Source organism: Chionomys nivalis, chromosome 5 (genome assembly GCF_950005125.1).
Source record: "Chionomys nivalis chromosome 5, mChiNiv1.1, whole genome shotgun sequence".
NCBI classification, from domain to species: Eukaryota; Metazoa; Chordata; class Mammalia; order Rodentia; family Cricetidae; genus Chionomys; species Chionomys nivalis.
In genome coordinates, this window is record NC_080090.1 from 29,074,433 (window position 1) to 29,091,025 (window position 16,593).

General features: G+C 48.4%; 1 protein-coding gene across 4 annotated transcripts in view; it reads right to left on the reverse strand.

Moving 5' to 3' along the window:
• Nucleotides 1–9,067: 9,067 nt before the first annotated feature.
• The window catches only part of Il17rd (interleukin 17 receptor D), a 67,512-nt gene continuing 59,986 nt past the window's right edge, over nt 9,068–16,593 (reverse strand). For all 4 annotated transcript variants that reach the window (XM_057770864.1, XM_057770863.1, XM_057770866.1 and 1 more), the window contains 2 exons: nt 13,030–13,975; nt 9,068–11,791 (listed from right to left, as the gene is read on the reverse strand). In XM_057770864.1, coding sequence (XP_057626847.1) covers nt 11,679–11,791; nt 13,030–13,975 — 1,059 coding nt within the window. In that variant the 3' untranslated portion in view covers nt 9,068–11,678. The remainder of the gene's footprint in view (nt 11,792–13,029; nt 13,976–16,593) is intronic.

Below are 16,593 nucleotides of genomic sequence, written 5' to 3' on the forward strand. Positions count from 1 at the left end.
AAATAAAGCATCTTGAATAGATCCCCTTTCATTCCACTCTGACTACAAGAAGGTTCCTTGGCCAGATCCCCAGTGATGTTCAGGAAACACACGCCCTTGACAGTACTCTATTGCCCAGGACAAAGTCCACATCCAAACCCCTGTATTCAACATTTCCCTCAAGAACCTGTTATCCCACCCTCTCCATGTGGTGGGAAATCCCCACCGCTACCTTCTGTGTTGGTTAAACACAAACAGTATTAAGTAGGAGCAGAGGAAGGGCTCACCTGTTCTTGCAACTGGGTCTTGCATCCCCCTCACCTACATCCGAGGATTAAACCGCCTGTAACAGGGAACTGTTGCCCTCTGCTGGCCGCCTCAGGTACTTGCATGCAAGTGGGGCACATGCGGACTTTTAAAAATTAGAAATACGAACTAAAGGTTACCGAGAGCCCAGAAGCTTTTATAATTCGCACTTTTCACACATGATGGTTACCCATACAGCCTTGTCCAAGTTCTCTTTTCATTAGATTCTATTACTACTTAAAGAAGAGTTGGAAACCAGGCTCGGCTATAAGACCTATCTCAAAAAAAAAAAAAAAAAAAACTTTTTACTTGAATGTTTACTACACACTGTGCCAGGCTCTAGAGAATGATGGTAATTGTCACCAAGGCAGATTTATCCTGGGACCTCACTAAACTGATAAGGGAGACAGACCCTTACCAGGCAGGTAGGGAACACCACACGGCAAAGCACACGAGCAGAGGAAGTATTGGTGAGGGCAGAGGATGGCCTCCTGCAGGAAGGAGGTCTGGACCGAGCCCTGACATCACAAGGGGAGCCTAAGAGCACAGCATGGCTGGAAGACCACAGAGGTGACAGGCGTTGAGACAAGGCAGAGGGGGCTTGGCAGCCAAGCCGGGGCATCAGATCCTGCCCACAGAAAGACTCGGACACCAGAATGTGGTCTGGAGGCAGTCCACTACCTACTGAGTGAGGAACGGAGACAGTGATGAGTGTCCTATACCGGAGGAGAGGAAATACCCTTTTTATTATAACTAAGGGCAAAGTCCTTGACTTCCTGTTTCATATGTCAGGATACTGAGAACACAAATCACATCTGCAAGTAGCTTACATAAGAACAGCAAGACGTGAAATTGCCCCACTGAGTTCGCAGCACCGGGCACTCCGGGCTCTACACGTGCTCAAGTTCTCTACCACGGGGCTTTAGATACAGTCCCTTCTGTTTTGAGACAAGGTCTCGTGACATTACTTACACAATCCTTGAACTCATAGTTGTCCTGCTTCAGGCTCCTGAGTGTAGGCATTACCAAGGCCTGTGCTACCAGGCCTGGCTCCCACAAGAGTTTACCATACAGCTTCCCCTCATGCCCCGCTAGGCCCTGAGGAAGGTGGATGGAGGGTGTGGGACTAGGGTTCCTCTGGAATGGAGCAGGAACCAAGCAGAAAATACATTGGGCTATCTAGTCTTCAGAAACTGCCAGAGGAAGGAGCTAGGCATGGTGGCGCATGCTTTAATCCCAGCAATCAAGAGGCAGAGACAGGAGGGTCTCTGTGAGTTTGAGGTCAGCCTGGTCTACAGAGTGAGTTCCAGAACAGCCAGACTACACAGAGATCTGCCATAGCCCTACCCAGAGGTGACCACTGCTGGCGTGGGTGTTTTTATTTGCACACTTGCCAGGCTTTTCCTTTGCTGTGAACACTTTGCAGCAGTTGTGCACTGAGCTGCATCCCAAGGCCCATGTGTAGCAGGGCAAGTGCTGTTCTACTGAGCTGCATCTCCAGGCCACACAGGCTGTTCTTCTGCAACACAGTCCTTGGCCTGTTGTGAGCATGTGCCGTTTTATACTCGGGTCCAGCCGTGGATTTGTCCCTCATCCTTGCTATCATGATAATGTTTGGTGATGAGAACCTTTACGGAATAAACTTTGACCCTTATTTCTAGTTACTTCACAAACATAAAGCCCTAAAAGTGAGATCTACACACATTGGTTCACACCTCTAATGCCAGCACTGGGGAGGCAAGAGTTCAAGGCAGGCCTCCTGAGCTACATATGCGTTTGGAGCCAATGAAAACTTACAAGAGACCCTGTCTCAAACATACAGAGAGAGAGAGAGAAGAGAGAGAGAGAGAGAGAGAGAGAGAGAGAGAGAGAGAGAGAGAGAGAGAGAGAGGAGACCCTAATAATGGAAAATGGGATTCCTGGAAGAGACAATCCCATGCCTGTAGTCACACCCAACACAGATACTTCCTATGCTTGCTTCCAGCTTTTGAAAATCATGGTGCAGCCTGATGGTGTAACAACACAGTATGATGTCATCCCCACCTGGGGAATGGCAAGGCCTGCAAGAGGAATAAAGTCTTGGTCTTACTGTCAAGTCAAAGAAACCTCTGAAAAGAGCCATGGGGAGACTTCTGTGCACACAACCCCTTGCTGCTCACCTGGGTTAGAGGAAACACAGGAGCATAGCTGAGCGTCTGGTGGACTGCCAAAGCCGTGCGTAGGAAACACCTGGGCTTGACTCTTATCCTAGAGGCTGCACATCACGTAAACCCCAGAGTCTGTTGGGAGGGCCAGGATCACTCAAGAGTGGCATGCCGCTTGGCACAGTAGCAGGTATCCAGCACCTGGGTCATGTGGCTAGAGCTCGTGTGGAAGCTGTTGTCCAATCTGCACAGAACCCCACTGCCAGAAAGAACCCACGAGACAATACCAGCCATTCTGGAGGAAATACTGGGGCAGGGGCATCCACAGGTTCTGAGTTCTAGGACTCCTGGCTGGAGCCTGAAGGCAATTCTGTAAAGATAGTTTACTTCCCCAGGAAACCTTTTGTGCTTACAATTAGTAACTGTTCACGTGAGAGAACACTCTGAGCACCTGCCACAGGTACGCTACGCAATCCCCTCCCAGTGCTCTCTAGGGACCCACGAATCAGGGACATTTTTACCCTCTGCCAATACTAAGAGGCAAGGAGATGAAAGGCCTGGGGTCATAAGCTGGTTAAAGCAGAATACCAATGCGGCCCACATGGACGAACACTCTAGAGGCACAAGGGGCCATCCCATGCTCACTCAAGCTTTGTGGGTGAGATCACTAAAGATGTGTTCGGTGAGAGGGATGGCGAGCAGTAGTAGCAGAACGTATCACTGCAAGGGTTGGGTACAGGCAGAAGGTGTTTCAGACAGAGGAACAGCACATGCAAGGCCCTGGGCAGGAACATGGGTATACGGAATCTAGACCGTGCCTGCTCTGGAGGAGACAGAGGGGAATGGTCAGCAAAGGGCTACATAAGAACTTCGGTATTCACCCCAACACCACTGGTTTCAAACAAGGAGTAGCATCTAATCACATGCCGACCTCCCTCAAAGGCCACTTCCAGTTGCCCTTCGACAATGAGATATCTAATATGGAACGGGTCTGCTTTGGTTATAGGCCAGGCCCTGGCTGAGGAAGGCGTTGGAGGGGAACTTCACTGCACCTGCCCTGCCCGCTGGTGACGACGTGTCCACAGACACTGTGTGCCAGGTTATATGTCCAGAATCACCTGGTACACTTAAACCTCAAAACAGCTTGTTTGGTTTTCCAGCTAGGGAAACGAAAGCCTAAGCAGGCAGGTCACTTGCCTAGAGCCAGAGAGACATCAGCAGATTGAGTTCTGAGCTCAGAATGCCAGAGACCAAAGCCTGAATCACAACACTCTCCATGGTAGTAACAAAATCTCATCACCAGCTTGCGATTTCACCCACTGGAGAGGATCTCTAAGTGCCTCACCTCAGGAGCTAAGACCAGGACAGAACCTGCCCAAACTTGCATTGAAGGCCAGGCATGCTCCCTTCTCTGACTCCAAGTTCCTCTTGGCCTGGCCTCAGTTTGTCTTGATGCCAACCTCTACCCTCTTCCCGGAGTGTGCAGTAACAGGAACGATGGCACAGACTCCTGATCCTTCTGTGACTTGCACAGCTTAGGGACTGGCACACCTGGGGTGACAGGCAATGAAGAAATGAGAGACACACAGAAAGAAAAGCTGGGGCGGGTGGGCTGTGCACTCTGCAAACTCAACATGTTTGTTTTATAGATCGGAACTGAGGAGGAAGGTTTATTGAATACAGCTGAACAAGGGACCGGTTTACTGTGTAACGCTTAACACAAAGTGAGGTTTGGCTAATCTCAGTAAGGGCGTCTCTGTAGGGTGCCATCCCAGGCTATAAACAATCCAGGGGGGGCTTCCAGCCACATTTTCTGTGGAGTCAAGATCCCCACACAAATCAGAGGAAAGCTCTGCCGTTCCCATGGGTCTGAGGCAATCGGGTCCTTGACATGCCACACGCATGTCAACACATGTTCGGTCAGATCTCCTCTGATCTCCACAAACCTCTGCCTTTGCTCATGTCTGGGGTGAGTGTGGTCATGTGATTCACAGCAGAGAGTCCAGAAATGAGGCAAAAATATGACCAAGAGAACAAGATTTCCCCCTAATATGTACACTGAGAAAAAGAACCACCACTTCAATTATGACTCAGGGTCCTTCCTGCCCGTTAATAACAGGGATGCTGTGAACTATTAACTAGGTGAGATGATGTCTCAGTCCCTGGGCTGTGCTTTTAGCAAAGCTACTGAGGGCGACTGTTGATGTTGGTGGAGAGGAGAAAGGCACAAGCGCTTGCCAGGAACCTGTCTCCTGACGTCACTTCCTCCCCAATCTGAAAGACAACTTCAGGTCTCCCTTCCTGTCTGGCTAGACCTAAACAGTACTAGACAATTTTAAGTGTTAGGTCTCGAACCTGGTACAAACAGCTGAGGTGCCTACTAATATATTCAAGGGGACACCAGTACCTGGCACACCCCACTTCTCACCCCGAACTCTCAAGCCCAAGGCTGCCCGTCTCCCAGCTACCCTCCTCTATATAACCTGTGCCATTTGGGCTATCGACCCTTTCTGTCTCTTGGTATCCTGGCTTGCTCCTGGCCTCTTGACTCTGCCCTCTTCTCTTTCATGGCCCTGCTCAGACTGCCAGTCATGTTCACTCCAGACTCCTCCGTATGCCTCTGCCTGCGAGCTCCCTTCTATCTACAATAAAAACCTCAACCCTTAGGGGCAGTCATGTCCTTTTACCTCTTTTTTTCATTCAATAAGAGCTTGAGCCTCAGTTTCCTTGTCTGTAAAATGGGGACAGTATTCACTCCAGACTCCTCCGTATGCCTCTGCCTGCGAGCTCCCTTATATCCACAATAAAAACCTCAACCCTTAGGGGCAGTCATGTCCTTTTACCTCTTTTTTTCATTCAATAAGAGCTTGAGCCTCAGTTTCCTTGTCTGTAAAATGGGGACAGTAAGATGACCCACTACAGAGAGGAACAGTAAGGTAAATGAGACCACACCCATAAAGAGCTCAGTGTCCTGGCTCCAGCTCTCGAGGATTTTCCAGAGACGGAAAAAAGAAGACATCAGTGGACAAAGTGAACAAGAATAAGGATGTTTATGTCAAGGCAAGCGGTGCTTCCTCCTCTGGGGCCCACAGCAACTGCTCCAGAGCTTCTCTTAACTCCTTCCATTTCCCTCAAAAACACCAGCTACACACTCTGGGTACCTAACAGAACCAGAGCAGATGAGAAGGAACACACATGGAACCCCAATTTCTGACCCTGACATTCACAAGAATGCAAATTTTGACTGTTTCCTTACCAAACATTGCCCTCTTGTGGATGCCTGTCACTTTGGGTACAACATTACCACCAGCCCCTAAAGCAGGGCTTTGGGCCCATTCTACAGACAGAAACTGGGGGTCCGGGTCTCCTAATCACAGGGTTACAGCACCTGCAGCAGAGCTCCGAACTGACCAGGAGGTGATGAGTACCATGAAGTAGCCTGACAGAGCAGGGTGCTGGGGATGCAAGCCCTCCTTACCTCTTCTGCCAACAGTGAGGAGCCCAAGCTAGGAAGGAAACCGGACGGAGGTTATAAAATAAGGGGCCACGGCAGGCTTTCGACAAAACATTTTATTTGATGCAGAAATTCTAAGGCACAGAAACATCTTACAAATGTCAGCCATGACTGACTACCATCTATTTTGTTTTGTACAAATACACCACCAATATCTCCAATGTAAAAATATGGCACGCGGACACAGGCTGTCAGTGCTCACTACTCTGCCAAACCCCACAAAGAAGAAACTTAAAGGATAACACAGACAAAGGCACCAGTCACCACCATGCCTGCAGGCCTTCCTCCTTAACATGGGAGCTTCGACAGCAAAAATATTTGTTTTCTAAACAGATAACAAGAATTAAAGTTACTCTCAAAATGAACACTCTACATTTGTATGGAATTTTTCGCTGCTGTCCAAACTTGACATGCTTCTTTGAGAGGGAGAGAAATGTTTTAAGATAACAGATGTGCGTATAATCCAGCGGCAGTCACGGAAGGCTGCTCCTTGACTCTTTCTGCCAGATTCTATGTGACATAAATATTAGCTGTGCGGTTGGAATGATTGCTTCTGGCTGTACCATCCACTATGCCTGCTCAACTGAGAGATGCTGCCCTGGTGTCTGTGGTCCTGGGTGAATACCAAGGATGAAAAAGAGGCCCTCCCTGAGGCATTCAAAGGGGTTTGCAAACTGGTCCCCAACAGCAATGAGAGAGTGGCACTTAGCAAACCCCAGGTCTTAGCTTGCCAGAGGTTCTGCTGTAGTGCACACCATTTAAACAATAATATGATACACAAAACAGAGGTCAAGTCTAGAGATAGGTAAAAACAGAACCCAAAATTGGAGTGTGGGGTAGCTGCCACTCTGAAGGTGTCTTCATATTAAAGACACTAAATTCAACAGGAATAAGCACCAACTGCCTGAGGGGAGCAAGGACTACCACTGAGAGAACAAGAAGCGGCGGTCATAACCCTCTGAATGCATGTCAATGACATGACAGGTTTTTAAAGTGCCATGCTATTTTTTCCGTGGTGAGAGCAGCCAGGCCGCAGATTTCCCTGTAATCCTAACTGAGGTATGGCTGTCAGACGGCACCCATGAGAACAAGGCACTGGCGTCTTTGGGGGAACAACTCTGAGGTGAAGCTGAGAAGGGCTGAGAAGTGCAGGAACGGGGGAGATTGAGCCCCTGGAGAACAAGAGCTGAGAAAGGCTTTAAGTGGGTGGGATTATTTCCTACTGAAGAAACACCCAGGGATGACTTCACTGTGGTTTTCAGTACTGGGAAGGTGACCAGCTGTTCTTTCTCCTCTATACCGTAGACAAAAGAAAGCTGGCTTGAATTTCTGCAAGAAATTCATACCAAGAACTATCTGATCAGCAGGGAGTTACAGAATCTCCTTCCCTTTAGAGCCAGACTCTCAGTCACAGCCTTGCGTCTGTAACAGCTCAGCTGTCCTGAGCGGACAGAGGGAATGTGCTGGGTGATCTAAGCCTCTCTCCTCTCACCCTCAAATTCTGAAACCAGAACCAGAGCTAACCGTGTATAGCCAGCCTTCTTTCGCAAACTTTCACCCTTGGTGTTATGACGAGGGTGACCAGATGGTCACCTGGCATCTCAACTACAGGAAATGCCTCTCTCCATTTCCTATATCCACCTCCAAGAGTCCTAGGCTGCAGAAAAAGGGTGATTCCAAAACCCAGCATGGGGGCACTCTAGGAGAGTTTGCTGTATTCCCCAAATGCAACTGTTGCCTGCTTTCAAATGCAGGACAGTATAAATCTGAATTTGAAATCAACAGCTGAGCTGCCTTTCTCTAGAGACATGATATGTAAAGACACAATCAAAACATGTCAAATGCATTCAGAATCATATGGAGGCTGTGGGTGCCTGCCTGAGAGAGAGGCGTCAGGAGTTCACAGCCAGCTTGGGCCACATGGGTAGGATCGCATCAACTTCCCTGAAAGACAGGGCTAGCCGCAGCTTTTCCCAGGGCCCACACATTTGTAATTACTGTAGATGGTTTATTTCACATCTTACAAAGCAGAAGTCAGAACCTGGCAGTCACTGCGAAATTAGATCTGTTCACATGCTGTTGGTCCTGAATTCACTTTAGTAGTTCCTGGAGTTTAATCGCCAATGTTTGACTTATTTCTTAACTTAGTGCGTGTGCGTGCACAGGCACACGTGTGCACACCCACACGTGCACGCATACACGTGTGCAATCTGTGAGTATCTGTAAGTGACACAGACATCATGAGGAAGTGAAAGAACACAATTTTCAGAAGAGGGTGGGTTCACAGAACTAAACTTGGGTTGTTGGGCTTGCCAGTGCTTGACATCGATAGCTTAAAAATCAGAAATTATCAGGTTTTCTTGAAAAGTGGGAAACCAGGTAACACTGCACGGAGACACTCATCTAGAATGTTCCTTGCTCCTAGAGGTTGGACAAGGTGCCTCTGTTTGGTCCAGCTGCCACCATGGCCTACCGTCTCCCTGTGAGGGGGTGTCATTGCCGCTTTCCTCACGCCTGAGTATGCTGGTGTGCAGAAAACAGACTCTGCCAACTGTGAGCAGTCATTCCCAACAAGTGCCAACTGTGAGCAGTCATTCCCAACAAGGAAGACAGAAGAAAAAGACGAGAAACCTTCACTTTGGCATTGCCTACCTTTTCCCAATAAAGGCAGAATGTTCTCTCTTGTGTTGAGGTAGCTAGGGATTTCATGTTTCCCTTTCTTTCTCCTTCAGGAATAAGAACAGTGTCCCTGTTCCTTCTGAAAAACTCCCACAACCTGGAATCCCGTAGTTTGGAAGGGATAGTTTCCCATCTTACATAAAAGTTAGAGGACCTAACATTAGAGGTTGTCAGTAACAAAAGCAATCACGTGGCTATGACGTGGTAAGTCTGAACTTCAATCCCACGTGAACTTGAACCCACACCTTCCTGAATGCTGACTCCAGTGACCTCATCGTCACTAAAGACAGCTTTAGGCTTCTGGCCCAGGACTGACTTCAGTTAGCACTTGCCTGCTATTCAAAACCTTCAGATCATAACTTTAAGGCGCAGCCTCATTCTTTTTTTTTTTTTTTTTTTTTTTTTTTTTTTGGTTTTTCGAGACAGGGTTTCTCTGTAGCTTTGGAGCCTGTCCTGGAACTAGCTCTTGTAGACCAGGCTGGTCTCGAACTCACAGAGATCCACCTGCCACTGCCTCCCGAGTGCTGGGATTAAAGGCGTGCGCCACCATTGCCCGGCCCTCATTCTTGACTGAGATACTCTATCACCCGCCTACATCCCATCTGATCTCTGGGCCTGGGCAAGGATGACTTCTTTTTAAAAATCCATGTGCCCCAACGCCGCAAGCCTCTGCATCCATGCAGCCCATTGAGGTGGTTCCTGTTACTTGCCTCCAACTGCTCAGAGCACACCCCCTGTAGCGAGGTTTCTGAGTATCAGATGAACTTGTGGGACACCCTTAGATACAGGTCAAAAACTACTTCATCATCGGTGCTTCCTGGTGCGCTGATCTCACCCTGGTCTCGTTTCCAGTGGACACCCTCTCCTTAGCCACGCTCAGACCCAGCCTCCTCTTGTTTCCCCACAGCATCAAAGAGCCTGTACCTTGTCAGATCTTCCTCTGACTCCATCCTACTGTCTCTACCTCAATGGACAATTCTGAGTCAAAAACCGCAGCTCTGTTCAGAACAGACACTCTGCACAGCCATTCTCATTCTTAGCTCATGATGAGATTGAGGGGAAAGGGGGCTGACTAACAAAATTTCCCTTCATTGCCCACCGTCTGTCTTATCCTGAGTTAAGCAACCTTAGCTTCATCACTTGGCACATTAGAATCTGAGTCTCCTGGTCAGAATAGTTGTAGTTCAAAATAAAAGAATCCAATCGCTAAATCCAAACCGAAACATCCCCTGATGATCCTGGCCTTTCAGACTAGCATATTAGGCTGCGGCTCAAACGGTGTCCTCACCTGGATCCATGCAGTGAGCTTTCTGTCTGGGCCTTGCTTGGGGCTGTGCCACTCTCAGGGGTCCCACATTCCCTATCCAAAGCGGAGTATCTATGCTAAAAGTGGTTTCTTGGGGGAGATGGGCTCTTTGTAGGGCATAAAATATTTCTTGGCCTCAGTTTAAAAAAAAAAAAGCCTCTCTAATGATGTTCCCAGTGAATGGTCATGCGTTAGCAATTTAGGCCCACTGATCTCCTTCAGAGAACGCATGCCAAGATTGAGTCTGGTCAGGGGAGTCCCGTGGCGCTGGGAGCTCTGTCTGCTCGGTCTGGAATCCACAGTGGCAATATGGAATGAACTCCTCTGCTGAGAGGCTGGTGTTCCAGTGAGACCCAGAACAGCTGCCAGTCGCCTGTACAGAGCAGGGGGAATCTTCCATCCAAAACACACACAGACCACTTCTTCTCAGTAGGAGCCAAGGCTTCCCTTCCCATCCCATCCCACTAAAAATATGCTAGAAGGGAAAGCCCTGCTCATCTCCCGTCCACCCCACCTTGGGGTCTTTCTTAGAAATCCTCCTTAAGGCTGATCCTATGTGGTTAAGGAATGGGAAAACCCTTCACAGTTCCCAGTAGAACGCTGAGAAAACAGACTGCAACATCCAACATCCAACATCCCTGATGATAACAGTGGAGAAGGATGCTCACACCAAGTGTGCCAGGGCAAGAGGATGAGGGTTTCCATAGAGACAGCTGCATCATTATTACACCTAATTCATAAAGAGCATATGGAGAGATGTTGTCTTTGGAAACAGAACTTCTGTACAAGAGTCATTCAGAAAAATACAACATTTACTTTCGTAACAATCCCCTCCTTTCTGCTTTCTACAAAGGAGGTTTGTCACTAGTCAAGCCACGTCAGCAGATTAACTGGCCACCACCTCCCATCCTCACGCTGTTGTATTTAGTAGATTTTGACCTCTAACATTCAGGACACTGCACTAGCCGAAGCACGAACTACCGCTTCCAATAACGTTGTCCAGCTGGGTAATCGTCCTTATTTCCAGCCATCATCACTCGAGCTACAGAGCAGTAAACATATCCCAGAGGAACTAAACAGACAGCTGTGATCCCCACATGATGGCTCCTTAGTCCCAGGGAAGATGCCCAGGTTCTGCCATCTTGTCTTCACATACGATGATCAAGACGGTCAACCTGCTCCATGGGATTCCATCCTAGTCAGCCATTTTTCCCAATAATACAGAGAAAGTTTTCTCATAAAATGTGTCTGGACTTTTGACTCAAAATTTACTTAACACTCGGGACAGTGTTAAGTTTCACATCGAAACTAAATGGAAATACCACTTGCTGCACAATCCGGGTCCCAGACAGTACTTGATTGATATGTGTAGCTGGAATGATGTTCAAAGTGCTTTTTCCACAAAGCATTTTGAATCAAAGTAGCCGAAGGGGAATAGAACTGTTGGTGCTTCCTACTTCTCTTTACCTGCTCCCCGCCCCATGCCTCCCAGAGTGGGCTCCAATCCGAGGACCGGCCTCACACAGCCTGCTGCTGCCTGGTCTAAAGGAAGTGTCTTGCAGGGCTCCATATGCTTCTGGGAAATCGGAGACTTGGGCTGGAGCAGAAAAGATCAAGGATTGGCCCAAATTTTACTCCGAATATCCTTGTGTGAACCTTCAGCTCCAAGTGGCCGCACAACCACAGAGGTGAGCTGGGGAACCAGAGCAAGCAGCAGTTAAAGTGGCGATGCTCAGACCCTTCCATGTCCTTACAAAGGGGCAACTGCTTGGAGTTCATCAGTGTAGCTGTGGCAAACATGTTCTACTTTGCACACCCCAGAGGCGAGGAGCTTGGAAGGGAGGGTAGGGGAATCCTCCTCACCTAAGGAGAGAAGAAAGGACAGAGCCACAGTTAGTACATTTCACTGGTCCAGATCCCCATGACATGACATGGCTGGGATTCGCTCTTGTACTATGTACCAATAAGGCAGGCATCAGAACCAGCTCAGATCAACTCTCTCATCCCCTTAACAAGATCTAGTCACCTTAGGAGAGGAAAGAAGAGCCTTCTTTCAGGGCCGAAGTTTTGCGGATGTGACTCCAAAAAGTTATAGGTGTCACAGATTCCCGAGGCTCTCTGGGGAAGAGCCCCCGCCTCCACCCGGAGCACTATGTAAAGCTAGGATGGAGAATACTGCACTTAGGAACTTATATCAGGGCTTTGGGAGGAGAAGGGTAGCACATGCTGCGGGTCCCAGCAAAGACACAGACCCTGCCCAGTGCATGCGTTTGGTATCCAGTCTTTTCCGAGTACAGAAAGGCAATGCAGGGCTGGAGAGATGGCTCAGAGTCAGGAGACGCCACCCAGCCCAGCAACCTGAGTTCACACTGTGGAACCTACACCACGGGAGGGAACCGACTCCCACAAGGTACCCTTTGATCTCATGCCTGCACCACAGCACATGCCTCACCCCCACCCCATCCCGTGTGTACACACACAGAAAATAAACACAGCTTTTTAAAGACAATACCATGTATGTGTAACACTGGTGGAGGGATCTGAGCAGCTCACCATAACTACCACCGTCATTTCTACAGTCCAATATTCTCGTTACCTGGAGTAAATCAAGACTATCAGAGTTATTATGTTACTTATTATTAGGTTTTACTGTCCAATAGGGTACCCAAATTGGGAAAAAGCTTTGATGGATTTCAAAAGTGTGGCCAAAGGCCATATGGCCTATATCAAGAGCCCAATCCCTAGACAGGCATAGTGGTACACGCCTTCAACCCCAGGCCTCAGGATCTCTGAGTTTGGGGCCAGCCTGGTGAGTTTCAGGACAGCCAGAGTTGCAACCCTGTCTCAAAAAAAAACAAAATAAAACCAACAAAAACTCAATAAATAAATAAATAAATAGATGACAGACTAGCAGGTGGTAGATGGACGGATGGACGGACGGACAGACAGACAGACAGACAGAATGAGGGTACATAATAGGTAGACAGAAAGAATGAGGGCTCGGATGGATGGATGGATGGATGGATGGATGGATGGATAGATGGACGGACGGACAGACAAACACAAAATGAGGACGAGGGCTCAGTCCCAGGGCATCTTACCTAGACCAGAGGAAGAAGATACACTCCCGGTCAGAGAACATGTCTCCATCTGGTCAGGGGACAGGCCCTCCATCAGAGGCAGAGACAACTCTGATGAGGGCACAGAGGAATCATATATGCCCGAGTCCCGCGGCATATCCGAGGAAATGCCAGCTTTCACTGCATGCAGCAGGGGCTGCAAGGCAGGGCCACTCTCACAGGTGGGTTGGGTCTCTGTGTCTTGGTTCAGGCATACACGCTGACTTTCCAGGTGTGGGTGTGAGTCAGCTGGCCTGGTGGCCCTAAGTAGAGAAGCCTCAGCTTTTAGACAGAAGTCACTCTCTGGCCCTGATTTGCTTATGACATCATTTAAAACCAAACCGGAGTCAAACTTCTCCAGGACTGGCTCCTGGTGGCACACAGGGGGAGGATGGAAGGGCATAAACTGCTTCTCGAACCAGTCAGGTTCCTCATCGATAAACTGGTGCATGTTACAAATGGCAACATACAAGGAGCGGCCAGATTTGCTCCGGAAGTAGTTCCTTCTACTGCTATGCCCTGGCTGACCCAGGCCCTGAAGGCTGTGCTCTCCTGAGTGCAGATGAGAACACAGCTCAGGAAGGTTGTCCATGAGCTTGTACTTGGTGCTCAGGTCCAGGACGCAGGGGACATCGCCTTCACAGGAGTAATCAAAGTAGACAGCAATAAACTTGCTCAGTGCCGCGGATGAACTCTGCTTGGCCTGACGAAGCTTTTCTGCAATGGCTGTCACGGCTACCAGGAAGAGCTCTCCTTGGCCCCCGCCTCGACTGCCTCCTCTGTGTTTGGAGTTCTTCTTGTCCACGAAGTACTTCATGCCTTTGGAGCATACAACAATGATGAACTGGGACTCGTGGATCTTCTGAGTGACCCATTCTCTCTGTCCTTCTCTGCAGAGGCTGAAATCCTCCCAGAGGTCCAGCGCCACCTGGAAAGAGGACAGGTTACCTCGCTGCTTGTTCACACCGACCACTGCCCAGAGAGAAGACTGGAATAACCCAGTGAGTGAGGTCCCATCATCTGCCCCTCAGCCATTATTAGCAGGGATATGTGCAGGTTCCGGGTTCCAGGTGCATGCACAGAGGAACAGCTGGAGCGCTGCAGTTAGCCACTGCATGCACACACCACACTTCCTGAAGTGCGTGCCACCCATGACATCATCTGGCAGCATGTTGGGTCATTAGCACTGCTGCCTGATAGGTGAAGAAACAGAAGCCAGGGTTTTCTGCAACTTGTCTAATGGAACCAAGAATGTCCTCATGGAAACCACAGCAGGACAGAGAGCTCAGAAGAAGAAGGAAAGAGAACGGTGTGTGAGGCTTTCGGATATAAGAAGCGGAAAGACCCTGGGGACAAGGCTAAAAGGCCCGAGAAGAGGATGTGGATAATGACCCCAGAATGTGCTGGAAATGGGGCTAGGACCTGGTGCCATCACCATCGACAAGGACAGAGGACCTCTGTGGCCAGGTTCATAGACCCAGGGTTGACACACTGTTCTTCCGCTGTAGTATGGTTTTCCTGGTTCACCCTGTCTGGATTAAGTACCTTTCCTTACGGTTTCATAGAAGTCTACGGTGTCAAAGCTCCACAAGGCCTGTGAACCATGAGGGTTTGGGTTAAGAGAGTCAAGAGAGTAGTGGAATCCCTGATACAGGAAAGAAAACCAAGCGTGTCTAATCCTTTCAAAGGAATTTACCTTTCAAACTACTTTCATCCCATAATGTAAGGAGCCTTCCTTGGCAACTTCACTGATAGCATTGCTCCTGTAGTTCAAGAGTTCCTAACAGCTAAACATGAATCATACGGAGGAAGGGCATTCAGGAAGGATTTCATTCTCCTGTTCTAAAATGGTACCCAAGAGAAGAAAGCCCCAATCTACCATCTGCTGAAAAAGCTACCGAATCACCCCATGCTCCCCTGGCATCACACACACGCAAGCTAACTGGGTATAGTAAAAATCTGTTTCTATAGCAACAAAAGCAATCCTACTAGTCTTTTGATCTGCGTATTTTGCTAAATCATGTGTGGCATATTTTACAAAACTGTAAACACTCTGCACAGAGCTGATTTCATCATAAAGTGTTTTTAAATATATATATTCCTATCTCTGACTGAGCAATTGCAATGTGAGATGTTCTGATGATAGAGAAATCGTCAGAAATGGGCCAAGAACTAAGAAGTTTAACAATCTGGACTAACTCTCCTATGGTAAGTCATTATCATGCATGATGTTGTAGCTATAAAAAAAAAACAAAAAAAAAAACACTTTTTTTTTTTTTTTTTTTTGGTTTTTCGAGACAGGGTTTCTCTGTGGCTTTGGAGCCTGTCCTGGAACTAGCTCTGTAGACCAGGCTGGTCTCGAACTCACAGAGATCCGCCTGCCTCTGCCTCCCGAGTGCTGGGATTAAAGGCGTGCGCCACCATCGCCCGGCTAAAAAAAAAAAAAAAAAAAACCTTTATGTGCAATTTCATCTATGTACAAAAGAACAGGGCACAAACATACCACTTTTGCCTGTGCTATCCGAAGGCTACAGTGTTTCTCAGCAGCTGTGCACCTGCGAGGCTCAAGGCCCCACAGGAGGAAATCCCAGCTTGTAAATACATCTTGTTAACACCAGAGGGCGCTCCCATCAAAGAAAGTGCCAACAAGCAGTTCAAAGAAAAGGAGCTAGGAAACATCCCAGGATAATTGTTCTTCTGACAAATAGGGTGTGCCTTCCACAATAGCTTCAAACTATACTCTAACAACTAAGCATCACTGTCTACAGAAAAGCTACATGTTAATAGCTAAAAAGAGTCAAAAGGAAGGAAAAAAAAGCTGGGCATGGGGGCATAAGCTTTTAATGCCAGCACTTGAGAGACAGAAGCCATGATCTCTGGGAATTAGAGGTCAGCCTGGTCTACACATGGAATTCCAGAACAGCCAGAGCTACATAGTGAGAAAAACCAGAAAAGGAGGAGGCAGAGGAGGAAGAGGAGGATGAGCGGGAGAAGGGGAGAAAGAAGAGGAGAAAAAGGAGGGGAAAGAAGAGGGGAGAGAGCTAAGAAACCAGCGCAGACACGCAAACACTTGGTAAATCATGAAGCTCTCTCCTTTTACTTCCTGGTTTCTCACACCAGTCAACCTCAGCCTTCCCAGCCCCCAAGACCCCTTCCAGGGGCAGCCCCGGCCTCCACTGACAGCAAAACCCCTTCAGAGAATGTCCAAGTTCCTAAAAGCTTTTCTTTGCTTTATCTTTTTTCTCCATTCTCTCCTGATGCTCCACCGAGGCTGTGATTCTGCAGGTGCTCACCATGCTATCAGGTGACAATCCATGTCTGGTCACATGATCCACGGGCAGGGCACCATTTTTCAGCACTTGCAAATGTCCTGCCATGTGCATGTCACTCAAGGGTTTCAAGCACAAATGTGTCATGTGAAACTTACTGCTAATATCAGACAGAACAAACTCAGACTGACTCTGGTTTGGAAAGTAAGGCACTGCTGGGCAAAGACAGGTTCCAGAAAGCACTGGAGAGGAGAAGGCGCTAGAGAGGAATATGGAT